Source organism: Sarcophilus harrisii, chromosome 1, assembly GCF_902635505.1.
Source record: "Sarcophilus harrisii chromosome 1, mSarHar1.11, whole genome shotgun sequence".
In the NCBI taxonomy this organism is placed as follows: Eukaryota; Metazoa; Chordata; class Mammalia; order Dasyuromorphia; family Dasyuridae; genus Sarcophilus; species Sarcophilus harrisii.
The window spans coordinates 226,856,241-226,879,320 of record NC_045426.1 but is presented as its reverse complement, the minus strand read 5'-3'; the positions used below and the strand labels follow the sequence as shown (position 1 = coordinate 226,879,320).

General features: G+C 35.5%; 1 protein-coding gene and 1 long non-coding RNA gene across 4 annotated transcripts in view; one reads left to right on the top strand and one right to left on the bottom strand.

The window, feature by feature from the left end:
* Positions 1-4,230: 4,230 nt before the first annotated feature.
* Positions 4,231-18,642, bottom strand: LOC116419183. Its single transcript, XR_004229427.1, has 3 exons — positions 17,383-18,642; positions 16,514-16,628; positions 4,231-4,496 (listed from the first exon to the last, which is right to left on the bottom strand). It is a non-coding gene; the product is annotated as an uncharacterized LOC116419183 (long non-coding RNA).
* Positions 18,643-21,623: 2,981 nt separating this feature from the next.
* Positions 21,624-23,080, top strand: part of ERCC6L2 (ERCC excision repair 6 like 2) — a 162,646-nt gene continuing 161,189 nt past the window's right edge. For all 3 annotated transcript variants that reach the window (XM_031937698.1, XM_031937697.1, XM_031937699.1), the window contains exon 1: positions 21,624-22,327. In XM_031937698.1, coding sequence (XP_031793558.1) covers positions 22,276-22,327 — 52 coding nt within the window. In that variant the 5' untranslated portion in view covers positions 21,624-22,275. The remainder of the gene's footprint in view (positions 22,328-23,080) is intronic.

Sequence of the window (23,080 nt, the reverse complement as noted above, 5' to 3'; positions counted from 1 at the left end):
TAGTGAACTTTTCAAAACTAATGGGAGCAGAGGCTCCAATTCCTTAATCTAAAAGACAAAAGAACAAACTCAGAGGTCGGATACTGAGGCCCTTTCCTAGGACCATATAATCTCAAATGATATGAATGATTAAAATTCTTCAAGAACAGAGTTGAAAGGAAAGTGGCTGAAAGGCCATGTTGACAATTATTAGAAGATTTCCCCAGTTTCAGCCATATGGTCAATCAAAATAGAGTCCTTGTAACTATTTGGTTAGCAGATTGGAACCAGTTTCACCATGTCTCTCCAAGATATTGCCTTTCCAGTGCATAATAACTCACCCAGAAGTATAGGCCTCATCTTCTCCCCCTAGGGAGACAAACTTCTAGACTCTGTGAGTGTTCTAGATCCTTTGACAAAAGCAAAGGTTAGGAAACATCTATAAAATTTTATTAAGAACAGATCATGACAGATTTGCCTCTTACTTTTTTTTTATAATAGTTACTAAATTGATAGATTGAGAAAATGAAGTACAGATAGTTTGTCTAAATTTTAGTAAAAGTTTTGACAAAAATCTCGTATTATTCTTATGGACAAGAAGTAAGTTAGGAAAAAGCAATTAGATGAATTTGGGACTGGTTGAATAGTCAAATCCAAAGAGAAATCATTCATGGTTTTATGTCATTTTTGAAGGAATTGGTAAGATGCCAATTAATGGTGAATTCTAGCAACAAATACTTGGCCACAAACTGCTTAAGATATTTATCAGTTACTTGGAAAAAGCCATGGATGACATGCTTATCAAACCTCTTGATGGCACAAAGCTAGGAGGATTAGCTAACACATTAGATGACAAAGGAAGGATCCAAAAAGGTCTCAACAGACTAGAACATTTGGCTTAGTCTAAGAAGATGAAACTTAATAGGGATAAACATTGAATCTTACACTTTTTAAAACTCCACAAGTTTTAGACAGGAAAAATATGGTTAGGCAACATATCATCTAAAAAAAAAAAATCACTCAGGATTTTAGTGAGCTGCAAACTCAATATGAATCAATAGTGGTGTGATGGGACAGTCAAAAAAAGAATATTATCTAAGGTTCTATTTAGAGAGTCTTAAGCAGACCACATTTGTGAGATTGTGTTCTGTTCCGGGTGTTATAATTTAAGAAAGATATTCATAAGCTGGAAGGCACCTTGAGGAGGACAGTGAGTGTAGCTGATTTTTAGTTTAACTTTATTTATATATTAAATGTTTAATTCAGTCAGAGGGGTAAAGTCCTTCTACCAGAAAGCAACCAGGTACTTGAGAAATCAGATGAATTCATCTAAAAGATTCAAAAAGGAAGACCAAGGAAATATCAAAATCAAAATTCACCTATTTTCAAATTTTGCTTAGGTCCATTGTATAAGCCTCTACAGCAAAGTGACATGCAGAATGTAGAAAATTATTTATCTATTTATGCCAAATGTCCCAGTTCTTAATCACATTTCTAGAGGGAACATACATACTCAGATTTATACCTTCAGGACAGCTTAAGTTTCTCAGAACCAAAAAAGAAATCCAGGCCTGTGGAAACATCAAAACAAAAGAACACACTCCTACTCTGCTTTGTATTATTTGCACTTAGCTTCACTGTCCTGCACATCTTAAACTACATTCTTTCACAGAAAACTATATTCTCTCACCCATTTGTCATTGAATTCATATTTCTCCCCTCATTCTACGTAGGGGAGAAATATGATAAAAAATGTAATCAAAGAAGGCAGACTCAGTTCCTCTGCTAATTTTTTTTTAATTTTATTTTTTTTTAGCTAGTGACAGGCAAAGATAAGTTGACAAACTCAGTAAAAAGCAGACAATCTCAATATGACTAATTGGCTTCTGTTTTTGAGAACTTCCTTTATGAGAAATGAGTTGATGTCTTGAGGTTTTATACCTCACATATTATTACAGATTTCTGCCCTGTTTTATTAAATTTGTAATAAAATCTGATATAGATAGATGATATATGTCTTTCTTCTGAAAAGAGCTTTTTGTTCTAGGCTCTTCCTATAGCAAGATCAAAAGATAATATTCTAGTGTTGAGTACTTTTAAAAGTACTTTTCTTAAGTGGCTAAATAACATTACTTTTTCTTATATTTTGCATTGTCAAAAATTAATGGTGTTGACAAGGATCTGGTTAGCAGGAAGTCTTTGAATGTAGCAGGCATATATGTAGAATGTTTATTCCTTGGTGATTGCCTGCACATAGAATAGTTATCCTTGATAAAAGGTAATGATAATGGTAATAATATTTATACAGAGCTGCAATTATAGCCTGTGGCTCAGAGATAAAACTCAATAGTAGGAATTTCTCACATAAGTCTTGGGACTTAAGTCCCAACCCTGAGTTTTAATTCCTGACATCAGAGTTTATTTCATTTTCTCTCTACTCAGGCTTTTTTCTTTTCTGACAGGATTAATGAACTGGGACATAATAGATGCAGTTTACCTAGATTTTTAGCAAAGTATTTTTAGCAAAGATATTTCCTCTCATGCTATTGTGAAAAAGTTAAAGATATGCAGACTAGGTAAAATTAGGTAGATTTTGGAATTAGCTGAATGGCTATATCCCAAAACTCCTTAGGTAGTAATATTGTCCTTTTTTTTTAAATCCCCAAATCACAATCTTCCCCACTTTGTATAAATCAATCCATGTAAATAATTTTCTTAATTTATATTTTTAAAAATAAAATTAAATGGCTGAAGTAGGATGTAAAGTGGTCCTATAATTCTTAATCAAGTACTTTGTCTAGTAAATGAATGAATGAACATTTATTAAGTACCTACTATGTGCCAGATAATGGGCTAGGTTCTGAGTATACAAATATGAGAAAAACAATTCCTTTTCTGCCCTTAAGGAGCTTATATAGCAAATATAAATAATATTGCAAAAGAAATATAAACAAAATAGCAAGAGAAAACACCTACAGAAAAGGGGTGGCCAGAGAAAAGAATTTTGAGAAGTCATAGGAATAGCAAGTATAGTCCTAGGATGGCTGATTGTCACTCCATTTCTAGAAGCAATTGTCATATTTGATTGCTGTTCTCAGAGCAAAAAAATGGAAAGTTGATGGTCACTTGGCATGTCATACAATGAGTGAAGCATCAGGACAGATAAAAAGATGTCCAGCATTGATGGTAGAAAAGCATAGTTTGAGGCTATCTAGAGAAAGAGGGTCTGGTGAATTTTCACTCACTCATGAAACAGGATCACTACATCATCAATGTATCATGCTACAACAGAAGATCTTCAGCATCATTAAGCCATCACTCTGGGATATAAAAGACTTGGCTCCAAAAATGGGGGAAATGTGTGAGTTGTTGATTGACTATGAAGTTGCAGTAACTTTACTAGATCAAATCTGGAGTGTCTTAGGGCCCTTATTTAACTGAGGAGCAATGAGAATCCAAGACTGAGGTAATGAGAATCCAAGACTGGAACATCACCTAGCCCTAGCAAAGTCCTTAGGAAAAATATAATCCTTTCATTCAATCTATAAGTATTTATTAAGTATATAATATGTTCTAGGCACTGTGCTAAATGCTGGGTCACTTGGATGCTGGAAATGCTGGAGATTATGCTGAGTAGGAGAGTCTCAAGATTAGAACTGTGCTTAAGGAAAATCATTCTGGCAGTCATTTGGAAGATAGAGTGGGGAAGATTTTCAGGTAGAGAGAAATTGTTGTAAAAATCTAGGATGTTCATAAGAGATGAAATAAGGTAATATATGTGTAAGGAGATATTTATTATAGAGGTTGAAATAACAAAATATGGCAACTGATTATACATGTGGATGTAAAATAGAATGAGAAGTAAAGGAAAATTCTGAGGAGATTAATCTGAGGGATTGGAAGAGTGGTGGTACCTTTAACAGAAAGGGATGTTTGGAAATGGGATGGGTTTTGGGTAAAAGATAATGAACATTGCTTCGAATATGTTGAGTTTGAGATGTCTCTGGAAGACCCAGTTTGAAATATCCAACAGGCAATTAGTGTACAGGATTGGAGCTCAAGAGAGTAATCGTTTTTGAGTCATTTTTGTAAAGATAATTAAACCAACTGGAACTGATGAGACTCCAAAGAATACATACCTTGTTTATTGTACTTTACTTTATTGAACTTTGCAGATATTGCTTTTTATGTTACCAATTAAAGATTTGTGATAACCTTGCCAAGCAAATTTATTAGTGTCATTTTGCCAATAGTATAAGCTGACCTGTTTTTTCTGTGTTGAAATAGCCCAGGCAATAAAATTCAGGACAGCCAAGGTGTTTGCAATTTAGAAAGCAGTTTATTCACCAGCCAGAATGGATCTCTGGATCAAGTTCCGTGCCGAACCCAAATAGAGACAGGCTTATAAGCAATTCTTGTTCTGCCTTGTGGTTACAACAGTCACTCGATTTCTTGCTGGAGAAGGGAGATGCTGGGGAGCTTACAGGATGTCTGACATTGTTAGACAAGCATTCTGTCTGAACATAAAAAACAGATTATTTTAATTTAAGCAACATTTTCCTATAAGCCTGAAGCCCCTTGACCCAGGGATGAGGGGGACAGTCTTTTGTCCATTTCAGTGTCACATTTCAATAATCCTCATATTTCGAAATTTGTCATTATTATTATATCTATTATGGTGATCTATAATTAGTGTTCATTGGTTACTATTATAATTGCTTGGGAATGCCATGAATTATGCCAATATAAGATGACAAATAAATAAATGGTATCTATCTTCTCACTTCTCTATCAACCAACCATTCTCTTTCTCCCTCACTTAGTATTAAGGGGCAGGTCAATTCTCTGAGAGCCTCCACAGCTGTGGATCATAGCATCTGAAGGAGTTGCAGGGTAGCCTTTGCTGACACAGGTGTTGCAGATTGGGAATGAGATAAATTGGAGGCAGAGGGAAGAGGAGAGGTATCAGACATCGCAATGGCCTCTCAGTCAGAGAGGTCAGAGAACAGCAACTGCCTCTCAGTCTCCTTGTATCATCCTCTCACAAGAGGAGATCCATTCCGGGTTGGATCTCTAGCCACCACTGTCAGGTGGCTCCCGTGCATTCTAACGGCTCTCCCATGTATTCCAACAACTTTGAGCCACCATATTCCTCAAGACACAACAACACTGAAATCAAGCTAATTAATAACTCTACAATAGCCTCTGAGTGTTCAAGTGAAAGGAAGAGTCAATTGATGATGTAAACTTCATTGTTATTTTAAGAAATTGCCATAGCCACCCCAACCTTTAGAAATCACCACCCTGATCATTGGGTAATCATCAACATCAAGGCAAGACCCTCCACCAGCAAAAAGATTATGACATGCTGAAGACCCTTTATGATGGTTAGCATTTTTTTAAAGCAATAAAGCATTTTTAATTAAGATGTGTATAGTGGTTTTTTCAGACAATACTATTATACATTTGATAGGCTATATAGTATAATGTAAAAATAACTTTTATATGCACTGGGACACAAAAAATTTCTTGTGACTCACTTTATTATACTATTCATTTTATTGCAGTTGTCTGGAATCAAACTTGCAATATTTCTAGGCTATGGTAGTCGAGACAAGAGAGAAAAGGACAAGATGTGGGGTGAGACTCACGTTAAATAGCCATGATATAGATAATAAGCTAGTAAAGGAAAGTGGGAAGTAAGGTTAGACAAGTAAGAAAACCTACAAAGAAAACTTTATCACCTAACTCATTTCAAACAATCATTTCAGGATATGGGATTCAGAAGAGTGCATTGTCATGCAAATGCAAAAAAGAGAGTGTGCCCTAGAAGAGAAGATAGTCAAAAATGTTAAATGAAATAGGTCAAGAAGTATAAAGATTAAGAAAAGACCATCAGATTTAGAAATTGTGAGATGGTTTGAACTTTTGGAAGAGCACTATATCAGACCCCAAAATAATAGTTGTTAAACTATAAAGAATAAAAAGAAGAAAAAATGCTAAAGAATAGTTTTAAATAGTATACTCCCAGACCAATTAATGCAATAAAGTAGGTGATCACACATAATGAAGTTTTAAGGATATGAATAAGATGGTTTAGAAGATGTGAACTACTTTTTGGGGTATCAAAAAGAGAGCTTATGTGGTTGACTAACCCCAAAACCTAAATATTTAAATTTGAATAGATTTAAATACTGGATGAATTTTAGCAATTTTCTCAGTCCAGATACAAAAGTCAAGTGGTAGATCAGGGATTCTTAAACTTTTCCCACTGTCAACGCTTTTTTCATGAGAAATTTTTACATGACCTTGGATATAAAAGTATATAAAATAGGTAAACAAATCAAACATTTAGTGATAATAAATCATATTTTCATGATGCCCACACTCAATTATAAGACCCCATATGGAGTCAGAAATCATAGTTTAAGAAGCAGGGTACTAAAGAACTAGTATATAGTTTATAGTATATAGTAATATAGTTTCTTGATAAGAACCTTCTGCTTCTTATCAAGGTAGTTAGAGACAGGGATAATGAGCCCATAGAGAGTAGTATAGACCCCACCCCCAATCATAGTCTATAATTATTAGAGAATCTGTTCCAGTATCAAACAATACACCCAGAGGACACAGAGGACAAACACAAATCAATTCAGGAAAGTCAACCACCTAAGGAATAAAATAGTTTTAAAGACCATGATCTTTTTTTAACTAGAATAAAATGACTATTATGGAGTCAAGAAAGTACATTTCTTTTTTTTTTTTATTTCATTTTAATGCAATATTATTTCCCCAATTAAAGTAAAGATGGTTTTCAAGATTCATTTTTTGCAAGATTTTGAGTTCCAAATTTTTTCCCTCTCCAAGACACCAAGCGATCTGATATAGGTTATATACATGAACAAAAAAAATTTTTTTAACATATTACCATATACATCATGTTGGGAAAGAAAAATCAGAACAAAGGGGAAAAGCCATGGGAAAGAAAAGAACAAAACAACAGAAACAACAAAAGGTGAAAACAGAACACTTCCCAATGCACTTGCTATTTTCCATTCCAAGTCAATTGGAATTGTCTTGGATCATTATATTGCTGAGAAGAGCTAAGTCTAACATAGATGATCCTCACACAATCTTTCTGTTACTATATACAATGATTTTTTGGTTCTGCTTATTTCACTCAGCATCAGTTCCAGCTTTTCAGAAATCAGACTGCTCATCATTTCTTAAAGAACAATAGGATTTCATTACATTTATATGTCATAACTTATTCAGCCATTCCCCAATTGATAAGCATCCATTTGTTTTCCAATTCTTTGCACCACAAAAAGAGTTGCTACATATATTTTTGCATATGTGGGTCTTTTCCCTTATGATCTTTTTGGAATACAGACCCAGTGCTGGATCAAAGGCTATGCACAATTTTATAGCCCTTTGTGCATAGACCCAATTTGCTTTCTAGAATGGCTGGATCAGTTATAACTCCACCAACAATGGATTAGTGTTCCAGTTTTTCCATACCCTCTCCAATCTCTATCATTATCTTTTCCTGTCATTTTGGCCAGTTTGATAAGTGTGAGATTGTATCTCAGAGTTATTTCATTTTGTATTTCTGTAATCAATAGCAATTTAAAGCATTTTTTCATATGATTATAGAGTTTTAAGTTCTTCATCTGAAAATTGTTCATATCCTTTGACCATTTATCAATTGGGGAATGACTTGCATTCTTATAAATTCAACTTAGTTTTCTATATATTTTAGAATTAGGCCTTTATCAGAAGACTTTTCCAGCTTTCTACTTCCCTCTAATCCGGATGCATTGATTTTGTTTATGTAAAAACTTTTCACTTTAATGTAATCAAAATTATGTGTTTTATATTTCATAATGTTATCTATTTCTTGTTTTTTTTTTTTATAAATTCTTCCCTTTTTCAAAATCTGAGAAGCAAATTATCTCTTGCTCTCCTAATTTGTTTATAGTATCACCCTTTATGTCTAAACCATGTGCTGATTTCAACTTTATCTTAGTGTAGGGTGTGAAATATTGGTCCATGTTTAGTTTCTGCCATACTATTTTCTGGTTTTCCCACAATTTTTGTCAAATAATGAGTGCTTATTCCCAAAGCTGGAGTCTATGAGTTTATCAAATAGTAGATTACTATAGTCCTTGACTATTGTGTCTTATGTACCTGTTCTACCGATCTACCACTCTATTTCTTAGAAAATACCAAACGGCTTTAATGACTACTACTTTATAATATAGTTATAAGTCTGGTGTGGCTAGGCCACTTTCTTTTGCATTTTAAAAAATTAATTCTCTTGATATTCTTGACTCTTTGTTTTTCCAGATGAATTTTGTTATTTTTTTCTAGCTCTATACAATAAGCTTTTGGCAGTTTGATTGGTATGGTTCTGAGTAAGTAAATTAATTTAGATAGAATTGTCATTTTCACCACACTGCTTTTCATACTTGGCCTACTCCTAAGCAATTGATATCCCTCTATTGTTTATATCCAACCTTATTTGAGTGTAAGTTTTCTAGAATTGTGCTCATATATTTCCTGGCTTTGTCTTGGCAGGTAGACTCTCAGATATTTTATATTTTCTACAAATATTCCAAATGGAATTTCTCTATCCCTTGTTGCTGGAATTTGTTGTAACACACAGAAACACTGGTGATTTATGTAGGTTTAGTGTATACCCTGTAATTTTACCAAAATTGTTAGTTTCAAGTATTTTTTAATTTATTCTCTAAGTATAACATGCCATCTGCAAAGTGATAGATTTATTTTCTCAACTGCCTACTACAATTCCTTCAATATTTTTTCTTCTCTTATTGCTAAAGCTAAAATTTCTAGTACAATATTGAATAATAGTGATGATAATGGGCATTCCTATTTTACCCTGATCTTATTGGGAATGCTTCCATCTTATCCCTGTTACATATAATGCTTGCTGGTTTTAGATAGATGCCGCTTATTGTTTATTTCTAGGCTCCTCGTGTTGTTGGGGTTTTTTTTTGTTTGTTTGTTTGTTTTTTTTTTTTTGGTCAAATGATTTTTCTGCACCCATTGAGATAACCATATGACTTCTTAGTTTTGTTATTTATGTGGCCAATTATGCTGATAATTTTCCTGATATTGAACCAGCACTGCATTCTTAATATAAATCCCACTTGGTTAAAGTGTATTACCCTGGTGATAAATTGCTGTAGTGTCTTTGCTGACATTTTATTTAAGAGTTTTTACATCAATATTCATTAGAGAAATTGGCCTAAAATTTTCTTTCTCTGTTTTGGCTCTTTGGATATCAGAATCATGTCTGTGTCAGAAAACGAATTTGGTAGGAATCCTTCTTCATCTATTTTCCTCCAAATTATATAGTATTGGAATTAATTGTTCATTAAATGTTCAGTAGAATTCAACTGTAAATCCATTTGGCTCAGAAGATTTTTCTTAGTGAGTTCATTGATGGCTTGTTCAATTTCTTTTTCTAAAATGGGATTATTTAAATATATTCATTTCCTCTTCTGTTAATCTGGGCAATTTATATTTTTGTAAATATTCATCAATTTCAATTAGACTGTCAGATTTATTGGCACACAGTAGGGCAAAATAACTTCTAATTATTGATTTAATTTCCTCTTCATTGATGGTATATTCACCATTTTAATTTTTTTATCCTGGTAATTTGGGGTTTTTCTGTCCTTTTTCTAATCAAATTAACCAAAGGTTTATTTATTTTGTTGTTGTTGTTGTTGTTGTTTTTCAAAACAACAACAACAAAAAACAACTCTTAGTTTTATTTATTAGCTTAATAGTTTTCTTACTTTTAATTTTATTAATTTCTCCTTTGTTTTTCAAAATTTTGAATTTGGTATATAATTGGGGTTTTTTAATTTATTCTTTTTCTAGCTTTTTCAGTTGCATGCTCTATTATTTGATTTCCTCTCTATTTTATTGATGTAAACATTTAGGGATATAAAATTTCTCCTAAAAATTGTTTTGGCTGCATCCCATAAGTTTTGGTATATTGTCTCATCATTGTCATTCTCTTGCATTACTGATTGTTTCTGTGATTTTTTTTATTTGACCCTCTCATTTTTAGGATTAGATTATTTTCCACAGTCGTTTATAACATATAATTTTTATTGAATCATGATCTTATCATTTAATATTTTTGCCTTTCTGAATTTGATTGTGAGATTTTTATGCCCTAGTACATGATCAGTTTTTGTGTAGGTGCTATGTATTACTGAAAAAAAAAAAAGCACATTACTCTTTATTCCCATTCAATTTTCTTTAGATAGCTATCATATCTAAATTTTCTAAGATTCTAGTCACCTCCTTAACTTCTTTCTTGTTTATTTTGTGATTAGATTGATCTAATTTATCTAATTCTGAGAGAGGGAGGTTGAGGTTCCCCAATAGCATAGTTTTGCTGTTTATTTGGAATAACTGACTTAGTTGCTCCTCTAAAAATTTGGATGCTATACCACTTGGTACATATATGTTTAATATTGTTATTACTTTATTGTCCGTGGTACCTTTCAGCAAGATGTAATTTCCTTCTCAACTTCAACTAGATCTATTTTTGCTTTTGTTTGCTTTATCTGAGATCAGAATTGCTACTTCTGCTTTTTTTTTTTTTTTACTTCAGTTGAAGCATAATATATTCTACTAAAGCCTACATGTGTGTAATATGTGTATCTCTCTACATCAAATGTGTTTCTTGTAAATATCATATTGTAATGTTCTGGTTTTTAATTCACTCTGTTATAAGCTTCCATTTTATGGAAAAGTTCATCGTGTTCATATTCAGAGTTATGATTACCAGCTATGTATTTTCCTCCATACTATTTTCTCCCCACGTATACTTTTTTCTCATTCCACCCTATCCCTCTTCACAAGTGTTTTGTTTCTGACCACCCCCTCTCTCAATCTCTTCTCCCTTCTTTCCAGCCCCTCTCTTTCTTTCACCTTTCTGCTCCTACTTTTCTATAGGATAAGATAAATTTCTGCACCCAATTGAATGTGTATCTTATTCCTTCTTTGAGCCAAATCTGATGAGATAAAATTTCAGACAATGCTCACCTTCTCTCCCTATACTGTAATAGATCTTTTGTACCTTTTCATATGATCTAATTTACCCTCATTTTACCTCCCCTTTCTTCTCCCCCAGACAATCCTTTCTCTACCTTTTAGTGTCTCTTTTTTCTTAATACCACATCAAAGTCAACTTGTACCCACACCCTCTGTCTATGTATAACCCTTATGACTGCCTTAATGAAGATACAATTCTCAAGAGTTAAGTATCTTCTTCTCATGTAGGAATGTAGACATTTTAACCTTTTCTTTTCTGTTCACCTTCTCTTGAGTTGTATGCTTCTCTTGAGTCTTGTATTTAAACCATTTAGTTCTTGGTTTTTCATCAGAAATGATTGAAAGTCCCCTACTTCATCAAAGATTCATCTCTTCCCTTGAAAGAATATGCTCAATTTTGCTGGATAGTTGATTCTTGTAATCCAACCTTTTTTGCTCTCCAGAATATGGTATTGTAGAAACTGCTTAATCCTAAGTAATCCTCACTGTAGTTTCGCAATACTCAAATTGTTTTTTTCTGACTGCTTTTAGTATTTTCTCATTGACTTTATAGTTCTGGAATTTAGCAACAACATTTCTTGAAATTTTCCTCATGAGATCTCTTTCAGGGGGTTTATCAATGGAGTCTTTTAATGACTATTTTACTTCCGGGTTCTAGTCTTTCAGGGCAGTTTGCTTAGATAATTTCTTGAAAATATTGTCCAAGTTCTTTTTCTTTTCTTTTCTTTTTGATCATAGCTTTCAGGTAGTTCAATAAATCTTAAATTGTGTCTCCTAGATCTAATTTCCGTGTTGGTTTTTTTCCATTGAGGTATTTTACATTTTCTTCTATTTTTTTTCCCTTCTTTTCAGTTTGTTTGATTGATTCTTGATGTTTCGTAGAATCGTTAGCTTCCATTTGCTCAATTCTAGTTTAATTTATGATTTTCTTTAGTTACCTTTTTTATTTTTCCATTTGGCTAATTCTACTATTTTTTAAAAGTGTTTCTCTTTGTTTGTTTTTTTATTGAAGATTTTTATTTTCAAAACATAGGCAAGGATAATTTTTCACCACTGACCTTACAAAACCTTGTGTTCCAATTTCCCTCCCTTCTCCCCTGTAATGCCGAAAAACTGAGCAAGATAGAGATTAGAGAACAATTTAATAGTTTATTAAATGGAGAGATTTACTGGGACCAAATGGATCCATGGTTGGTCCCAGGGCTGAATGAGACTATTGTCTCAAAGAATCCAGTCCTGAATATCAGATACAAGACTCTTTAATAGGATAACAAGAACAATGACATAATGGAGGAGGTATCTGTATGGGGATGACCTAATGGAAAGAGGCACCTAGGATGACATAAAGGAAGAGGTACTGGAGAGGCTCCTGATATTCTAATGACATCTAAAATGGATAAAGACTTTTATCCTATTAAACATTAAGAGGGAATAAGTATCGCCTAAGGTCTAAGATATAAGACCTATCCTATCAAACATTAAGAGGAAATGATTATAACCTGAGGCAGAGTAACTAAATAGGACAATTAGGAAAACTGGGTCAGGACTTTAAAAGGGAATTGTGACACAATACCCCTACACCTCTTTTAGATGGCAAGTAATCCAAAATATGTTAATCATGGCAAAAATATATGTAAATCCAACATAGGCATATATATTTATACAATTATCTTGCTGCACATAAAGAATCAAATCAAAAAGGAAAAAAAATGAGAAAGAAAATAAAATTCAAGCAAACAACAAAAGAAATGAAATTGCTATGTTGTGATCTACACTGTTCCCACAGTCCTCTCTCTGAGTGTAGATGGTTCTCATCATCACAAGATTATTGGAACTGCCCTGAATCGTCTCATTGTTGAGAAGAGCCACATCCATCAGAATTGATCATCGCATAATCTTACCATTGAGTTGTACAATGTAATTCTACTACTTTTAAAGTGCTATTTTCCTCAGTTAATTTTTGTTCTTTCTATTCCAAGCTGTTGACTTTTTCTTGCACACCTCTCATTTCTTTTCCCAATTTTTCTTCTCTCCCTCTTATTTTAATTTTTAAATTCTTTATGAGTTCTTTCAACAAGGCTCTTTTAGTTTAAGAGTACTCATATTTAAGAGTAGTCACGTGTTCATGTAGATATTTTCTTTTCTTCTGAATTGGTGTTTTGATCTTCCCTATCATCAGGAAAATAGTAGCTTTCTATGGTCAAGATTCTTTTTTTTTGTTTCTTGCTCATTTTCCTTCCTTCCTTTCGTCCTCCCTCTCATCCCTCCCCTTCCTGTCTCCCTCCCTCTCTTTCTTCCTCCCTTCCTTCCTTCCTCCCTTCTTATTCCTCTCCCTCTCCTTTTCTTTCTTCCTTCCTTCCTTCCTCCCTTCTTATTCCTCTCCCTCTCCTTTTCTTTCTTCCTTCCTTCCTTCCTTCCTTCCTTCCTTCCTTCCTTCCTTTCCTTCCTTCCTTCCTTTCCTTCCTTCCTTCCTTCCTTCCTTCCTTCCTTCCTTCCTTCCTTCCTTCCTTCCTTCCTTTCTCCCCTAACTCCTTCTGTCCTTCCCTCCTCCTTTCCTTCCTTCTCTCCCCATCCCTCCTTTCTCATCTATTTCCTGGCTTTAAAAGCCAAGTTCTGCTCCTGGGGCACAATGGGTGATATCTCAAGCTTCTAGTATGACTTTGAGTTTTGGGGCACTCTGAGTTTTGACTTTGAGTACAGATGCCCTTTATGTTTAGTGACTTGTTCACAGCATTGTGGGTAGTCCAACCTAGTCCTATCTCTTGTTGCCTGATTTCCTGGAATGGTAATTTGCCTTTTGTGCTGGGATTGGAAGCTGTCCACTAGATCTGCTTCATTACTGATGTTTGGGACTTGTACACCTACCCAAATGACTTCTCAGGAATTGATCCAAATGATGTACAGAAAGAATTTATTAGAATCTCGAGAAACAGACTATCCTGTCCTATGGACGGGAAAGGACAGTAAAGGTGCTCACAGTAGGAGAGCCATTCCATTGAGAGTATTCACAACTTTTATACATTTCAGACAAAAAATACCCCCAAATCTCACCCTCTATATGATGTGATTGGTCACATAGTCTTTATTCCTCTATTTCGTCAGTGGAATGTAGTAGATGTATAACTTTCCCATCAGTATCCTTCTTTGAACAATAGAATATAATCCAGGCCTTATCTAAAATCATATGCTTCCTCAACTGAGACCTTAAAGCTTTAGATAACAGTCCCTGAACAATATGTGCTTAATTTGTAAATTCTTCACTTTTTTCCCCCACACACTGAGTTTTATTGAGCTGTGACTGAGGCATCTTGGTTGCTGATCTGTGTTTTAGTTAAAATCTTCCCATTGGCTTTCACAGACCCTGTCTCTGCTGAGCTGTGTTCCCTTTTTACCCTAGTAAAATTGACTTGTCCTGAAGTAGTTTCAAGATATCTTGAGCTTGAAAATTGTTTCTTTCTGTCTCTGTGGATTTTATCAATTCAAAATCTGTTCAGATACTTGGTTTAATGTTGTTTCTGATAGAAACTAGGGAGAGTTCAAGCAATTTCCTGACTTCTCTCCACCATCTTGGATCTGCTCCTTGATCTTGAAAGTACTTTTTAAAATCAGGAGTTATGATTTAATGCTTTGGCTATTGGTAGTATTCTACCATCATGATATACTACATCTATTATCATACATGTGTTTACTATCATTATGCTTTACAGTTAGCTACCCATTCCTATGGTTTTTATCTTCGTTTGTGGAAGAGCAAGCCTCAAACTTTCAGGAAATGTTTTAGCAAATGTCTTGTACCAACTATTCTTGCTATACATTTTTAGTCAATCCTTTTTCAAAAAGCTAATTCATGTCTACTAGTCATCTTATTGGCAGTCAATGAAAAACATAATGATGGGGACTTGTGGATTTGCACATATTTTGAACTTATTAGTAACAAGAAAATTTTTATAAATTAGAGTCTAATTGTATAGAGCTATATAAAAGTAGAATAGGCTGGTAGGAGGTAATGACTATACAATACTTTCACTGAAGGTCCTTCAAGTAAAGTCTAGATGACCATTTCTTAGATAAACTGTTATTGTGGTTCAAGGTATGGATTGGACTAGGTTGCTTTCCATGTCCCAACTCCAAGAATGTCTGAATAGAACTTTGTATTTTCGTGTGTGTATGTGTGTGCTTGGTGTCATAATAGGCACTAAACTGAATAAGGAAAACCAATCAATTAAAACAAAATGAAAAAAAAGCAAACAGGTACTTGAGTGATTTTTATGTACTATGTTTGATTCTGGGGATACAAAAATAAAAATCAATTCCTGCACTTCAGGAGGGGAAGTAGAAGGGTAATAACTATTCAAATGTACAAAGTACATGACCATCTTGGAAAGAGAGAGTAAGAAGCAACCAGATGATAAAAGATAGATTATAAAGGCTTTCTTCCAAAAATAATCAGAGAACATTTGAATTAGAATCCCACAATAATTAGAGATTGTTCCATGTAGGTCCATAAAGTCCAATCTTCTCATGAAGAAACCAACAAGATTTCTTACCTACCATAAATGTTGAGGTAAACAGAAGGATTAATAGGGAAGCTTGGAATATTTAAAATAAAAATATAAAAGGAAGACAGAGGCGGTATTTCAAGAAATGGATAGGGATGAGTTGGCTTAGGCCAGCCAAAGGATCACCTGGATGAATTAACAATTCTGGATAGTTTTTAGCTTTGATTCCACATGTTGGTTCAGCAATCTTTTATCTTTGTTTTCTTTAATAGATTTACTACTGAGAAGAGAATTTCTTATCTCAAGATATCAAATGAGTTTTTTCCCTCATAAAAATCATATCAGGATGATGCAAGCCTTGATAATTTTTTTTTAATTTTTGGTGAAGTTTCCATAATTGCTTTATAATGCTATCATAGCTATCAGCCAAGGTACCTAGTTCTCACAAATGGGGTATGGAATGAAATCTTTATTTTCTTGGCCAAGAGAGGCTAATTCTTGAGATTATAAGTATAAATTTATGCCTATCTGCTGGTAGGATTAGTAATTTGAAAAGGTCTTTGTTACTTCTTACTGGGCAAAGAACATAGTTAAATGATGACACATGCTTTTTTGTGAAATAATTGATCTTGAGACTAGCAATTTGCAGTTAAGTATTTAAGTGTCTAGAGCACTGGTGTTGGAATCAGGGAAACTCACTTTCATGAGTTCACATCTGGTCTCTGACACTTATTATGAAGCTGTTTGCCTCACTTTGCTCATTTGTAAAATGAGATGGAGAAGGAAATAGCAAACCATTCTAGTATCCTTGCCAAGAAAACTCCACATGGGACTACAAAGAGTCAAACACAACTGAAATAAGTGAACAACTTTGATTTAGTTTAACAGACAGGGGAACTGAGATAATAGAATCTAGGAAGAAATGAACTCACAAGGTTATTAATAAGGAAGATGCAGATGGCTTTTCTGATTGCATAGATACTGCCCACGAGATAGTAAATTCTCTTTGAGGTCCCCATCATTTGAAGTTTTCAAGTCAGGTATGACCTGTCAAAAATATTATAGAGAAAATTGTTCAGGTTTTAGTTTGGATCAGTTATTTATGAGATCCCTTAAAACACTGAAGTTCTCTGATTTTGAATAGGCTGAACAATGCCATTTTTTTCCTTAGTGCTAGCAAGAACCTGTCAGACACATAATAGCAGAAGTGATTAAGTTAAAATGTGGTTTTTATTCCCACCTTTGACATTAGCTGTGTGATCATGGATGTAACTATGAACTTCAGTTTCCTCTATATGAGAACCCAAAAGATTAAATGAACTAATTTATACTTTAAAGCACTACATAAATGTTTATTCTTGTCATAAAATAACATTTTAATTTTGTGAGAAGTATTACATCAGACTTATTAGCAGTTCTCCAACTCCTTAATAAAAAACACACTTTTCAATTCATTTTGCAAGATAATTACAAAGTGTCATTAGATTCACAGAAAATGCAATTCTCTTTTATTCATCCACTATTATGACATCTTTTTTATCTCTATCCCCTATTGCTCCTGTGAAAGTTAGTGAATAGTTTGTACAAAATTCAGTTCAGTCTATAAAGTAACTAGTAATATAAGGATAATAAAAATAGAAGACATCTGGTAGAAATGAAAAATTTTAAAATTTGGCTATACAATGCCAAAATTGCTTGCTCATTGAAATAAACTAGGCCTTTTGGCAGCATACAGCAAAACTAAAATCAGAAATTTAAAAAAAATCATAAAATAAAAAATGAAGAAATCAATTTGACTTACTTTTGAACTTTTCAGTTGGTTTTCTTAGGCATGGAGGCAGACTAAATAAGATGTAAGCAGCAAAATAGAACAAGTAACAGCTACAATATATAAAGGAAAATTTATAGTCTGTGCATATTTTACCTTTATAAAGGATGCCCAAAAAGTTCTTTTAAAAACTTAAACCCAGAGAAAATTCTTGTCTTTCCAAATATGGAACTAAAATTTACTGCAGGCAGCAAATTGTATTGAAAATATGTATTTTTAGCAATTGTAGGTACCTTTGTCAAAGGGATAAGCACTGTGGTTTTGTATCATTAGCTGGATAATGGATTTACTAATAGTTTCAAATCAGTGTCTGCCAGCCTTCTTTACTTTTAACCACGTACTGCAACTTGGCATAAATCTTAAAAAATGGATAATCTCACCTACAGAGACTGCTTTATATATCTTTGGTTTCCTTTGTGCTTTCCAAGGCACCTAGCCAGCTGTAATCTGAACTAAAGGGATGTGTGTGTTTGTTTATGTGTGTGTGTTGTGCCACTAAAATATGCTACCAAATTTTATAGTTAATAATTGAATTGACATGGACTCCTAGGTGGATTGTTGAGGGAATGTTTTGCTTCATTTACTTGAGACAACTGTTGCAAAACACCTTTTTCTGATGCCTCATTCATGGTTTAAGTTCCTTCAAAGGATTCTTTCTCTATTAATCTAACTGAGCACAAGATCAGGCAGGTTTTGGCAAGATAGAAAAGATTTGAATAGGTAGAGTGCTGGACTGAGGACCAGATTAAGGTCCAAAAGATGCATTATACCATGTCCAGGACAAGGTGAATAAATTTTTGTCCATTAATTGTAGATAATTTGTGGCGGAGAGAACTTTATTGATCAATTCATTATTCTTTCAAGAATAGACAGGTATCAGCATGCAAAGGCATTTCCTCTTCTAAATCTTGAAGACTAGGGCCCAGTCTCCTGTTACTGGACATTTGTGACCAGTCAAACACAAGAAATGTGTTATGCACTAAACAAAATGATGGACAAAGAAATTTTTAATAGATAAATATTGTTTGCTGAGAGCATACAATCTCTGAAACTCATGATTGAACAAAGTATCAAACACATCCAGACCACAAATCACCATACGTCTCCAGACATTGTAAAATAGCACATCCTAGTGATTAACAATATTGACAACCTCACTAGGTAGTAGTTATTGGTTGACCCGAATTGAAAAGGTTAGTATTAAACCAACAATGTCCACTGCGTTTGACTTTGGGTGTTTCCCCCTCCTCTCACCCCATTTTATGTGGATAAAGTCATTATGTATGTTACATTCTTCTTTTGGCTCTACTTTCTTGCTTTGCATCACTTTATCCATGCCTTCACATAGTTCTTCAGTCGTCTTTTTATTACAGACTGAACTAGTTATTTCATCCTTGTGTAAACTCCCTCCACTATGCAAATAGTAGCTATTGTTTTTGTTTTTTTTTTTAATTAATAGCCTTTTATTTACAGGTTATATGCATGGGTAACTTTACAGCATTAACAATTGCCAAACCTCTTGTTCCAATTTTTCACCTCTCCCCACCCCTCCCTAGATGGCAGGATGACCAGTAGATGTTAAATACATTAAAATATAAATTAAATACACAATAAGTATACATGACCAAAACGTTATTTTGCTGTACAAAAAGAATCAGACTGAAATATTGTACAATTAGCTTGTGAAGGAAATCAAAAATGCAGGTGGGCATAAATATAGGGATTGGGAATTCTATGTAATGGTTCTTAGTCATCTCCCAGAGTTCTTTCTCTGAGGCTTAGCTAATTCAGTTATTCGGCTCCATTGAAATGATTTGGTTGATCTGTTTGCTGAGGATGGCCAGGTCCATCAGAACTGGTCATCATATATGTTGAAGTATATAAGTCTCCTGGTCCTGCTCATTTCACTCAGCATCAGTTTGTGTAAGTCTCTCCAGGCCTTTCTGAAATCATCCTGTTGGTCATTTCTTACAGAACAATAATATTCCAGAATATTCATATGCCACAATTTATTCAGCCATTCTCCAACTGATGGGCATCCACTCAGTTTCCAGCTTCTAGCCACTACAAAGAGGGCTGCCACAAACATTCGTATAGCTATTGTTTTTAAAGCCTTTCAAGTTTGCAAGCGCTTTGCCATCGTTTTTAAAGAGCTTTCAAGTTTGCGAGCGCTTTGCCATGGTTTTTAAAGAGCTTTCAAGTTTGCGAGCGCTTTGCCATCGTTTTTTAAAGCCTTTCAAGTTTGCGAGCGCTTTGCCATCGTTTTAAAGGCACTTTCAAGTTTGCGAGCGCTTTGCCATCGTTTTAAAAGCGCTTTCAAGTTTGCGAGCGCTTTGCCATCGTTTTTAAAGCCTTTCAAGTTTGCGAGCGCTTTGCCATCGTTTTTTAAAGCCTTTCAAGTTTGCGAGCGCTTTGCCATCGTTTTTAAAGCCTTTCAAGTTTGCGAGCGCTTTGCCATCGTTTTTAAAGCCTTTCAAGTTTGCGAGCGCTTTGCCATCGTTTTAAAGGCACTTTCAAGTTTGCGAGCGCTTTGCCATCGTTTTTTAAAGCCTTTCAAGTTTGCGAGCGCTTTGCCATCGTTTTTTAAAGCCTTTCAAGTTTGCGAGAGCTTTGCCATCGTTTTAAAGGCACTTTCAAGTTTGCGAGCGCTTTGCCATCGTTTTAAAGGCGCTTTCAAGTTTGCGAGCGCTTTGCCATCGTTTTAAAAGCGCTTTCAAGTTTGCGAGCGCTTTGCCATCGTTTTAAAAGCGCTTTCAAGCTTGCAAGCGCTTTGGCATCTTGCAAGTGCTTTGCCATCGTTTTTAAAGAGCTTTCAAATTTGCAAGCGCTTTGCCATCGTTTTTTAAAGCCTTTCAAGTTTGCGAGCGCTTTGCCATCGTTTTAAAGGCACTTTCAAGTTTGCAAGAGCTTTGCCATCGTTTTTAAAGAGCTTTCAAGTTTGCGAGCGCTTTGCCATCGTTTTTTAAAGGCACTTTCAAGTTTGCGAGCGCTTTGCCATCGTTTTAAAGGCACTTTCAAGTTTCGGCGCTTTGCCCGTTTTAAGCGCTTTCAAGTTTCGGCGCTTTGCCATCGTTTGTTAAAGCCTTTCAAGTTTGCGAGCGCTTTGCCATCGTTTTTTAAAGCCTTTAAGTTTCGGGCTTTCCATGTTTTAAAGGCACTTTCAAGTTTCGGGGCTTTCCACGTTTAAAGGCGCTTTCAAGTTTGGGCGCTTTCCCGTTTTAAGCGCTTTCAAGTTTGGGGGCTTTGCCATCGTTTTAAAAAGGCTTTCAAGCTTGCAAAGCGCTGGCATCTTCGTGCTTTGCCATCGTTTTAAACTTTCAAATTTCAGCGCTTTGCCCCGTTTTAAAGCCTTTCAAGTTTCGGCGCTTTGCCATGTTTTAAAGGCACTTTCGTTGCAAAACTTTGCCATCGTTTTTAAACTTTCCAGTTTGCGGCGCTTTGATCGTTTTAAACCTTTCAAGTTTGCGGCTTTGCCCGTTTTAAAAGCGCTTTCAAGTTTGGCGCTTTGCCTAATTTCGCTTTCAAGCTTCGCGGCAGCACTTTTTTATCGTTTTAAAAACTTTCAAGTTTGCGAGCGCTTTGCCATCGTTTTAAAGGCACTTTCAAGTTTCGGCGCTTTGCCATCGTTTAAAGGCACTTTCAATTTGCAGTGCTTTGCCATGTTTTAAAGGCTTTCAAGTTTGCCGGGCTTTACCATGTTTTAAAGCCTTTCAAGTTTGGACACTTTCCATGTTTTAAAAGAGCTTTCAAGTTTGCGAGCGCTTTGCCATCGTTTTAAAAGCGCTTTCAAGTTTGCGAGCGCTTTGCCGGTTTTTCGCTCAGTTTGGCCTTTGGCACCGCGCTTTGCCTGTTTTAAAACTTTCAAGTTTGGGGCTTGCCATCGTTTTAAAGGCACTTTCAAGTTTTGGGCCTTTTGTTTAAAGGCTTTCAAGTTTCCCTTGCCATCGTTTAAAAAGGCCAAGTTTCGGCTTTATCTTTGGCCTTTGCCATCGTTTTAAACTTTCAAGTTCGGGCTTTGCCCGTTTTAAAGGCACTTTCAAGTTTGGCGCTTTCCATCGTTTTTAAAAAGGCTTTCAAGTTTGCGGCGGCCATCGTTTAAAAGCGCTTTCAAGTTTCGGCGCTTTGCCGACCTCATTGATGCTGCCGGAACGGGGATTGAATATCTTCCCTTTTTCGCCGCCACGTTTCCCTTCGACTCCCTAAGCCACGGGAGCCTTTGACCTCCTCTCCTTTGGCGCCACACAATACAATCTGCTTACTCATTTCCCAAATGTTAGGCACAGATTTGGCTTCCAATGTTCGCCATTTCGGAGAACGCTCTTTTTAAAAGCAACTAGCTCCACAGGGACGTCACAATCAGATCTCTAAGGCAGGGAAAAACATCGACCCACCAGCGTGAGCGCTTCCAAGTACCGCGCCCCGCTAAAGATCTCGCGGTAATCTAACCAAGGAAACACGGAAAAGGGTTCCGAGACAGAGCCGACGGACTGCCGGCCCGTGCGTTCTCGCGAGATTTTCCGGGAGTGGTGAGAAAAGGAGACGATGTGTGGAGACGGAGGGGAAAAGGAAGCGCCGCTGAGGACGCAGGTCCCCGCCCTCCTTCCCGCCCTCACTTACCCACCTGAGTTGAGCTCCAGCATGGCTTCCGGTTGGGGAGGGAGACCCACAGGCCGCCCGAAAATGTGACTTACCTCCTCTTTCCTTCCTCGCCCGCGCAGGCGCTCGCTCGCTCGCTCCCTCGCTGGACTATCCCGGGTGAATTCTGAACTTGAGAGTCCTGCGTAATGACTGTGACATTAAGCATCAGCTAGACCAGGCCCGATGGGCCCTAAACGCCTGTGACAGTCGCTGTCCCCCCCTCGCCAGATGGATCCTCTTGCTTCAGAGTCATGGATCCCTGGGGAAAAAGCAGCAGAAGGTACAGGTTCTCACTTGAATGGACTCATATAGTTATGTTTATTCCGTTATATCATTCTCCTTTTTTTCCTTCTGGGTTTCCTCCTCCGTAGGGAGGGAGGGAGGGAGGGAGGGGGGAAAAGCCCCCTTTCCCCGCTTTTGCCCAGTTTTCCTGCCAGGAGTGTTCACCCACTTTTCCTCCTAAAACCCTTAATCTCCTTCAAATTTAGTCCAAGGTGTATGAACTTAAAAGCACATTAACTTAAAACTTTTTTTTAACTTAAAAAAACTTACTTTAAACTTAACTTAAAAAAACTTAATTTTTTAATTTAAACTTAACAAAAAAATACTTTAATCCAATACGCTGACACTTAGGGTCCTTTGAATTACTTTATATATTGTCTGAATGCATTTAAAAACATAATTTTACAAAGGGTCAGTAAGGGTTCACTTTTTACCAAAGGGGTCAATGACACAAATAGTTCAGAACCCCCGATTTATCTTGGGTGCTACTTTCTATTTGGAAGCCCTGCCTGATCTCCCTAGTTGTAAGTGTTCTTTTCTTAATTCAGCATATATATATATATATATATATAATGATTTGTTTGTACTTTGGATTCCTTTCCTAGAAAATAAGTTTCTTGAGGGCAGGGCAGTTTTATCTGTATTGTCTGGAACATAATAAGAGCTCAATAAATATCTGTTGTCTTAGCAACCAATCAGGGTCTTGCACATAGAAGGTACTACTTATTCTTATTGATTTAAAATATTAGGA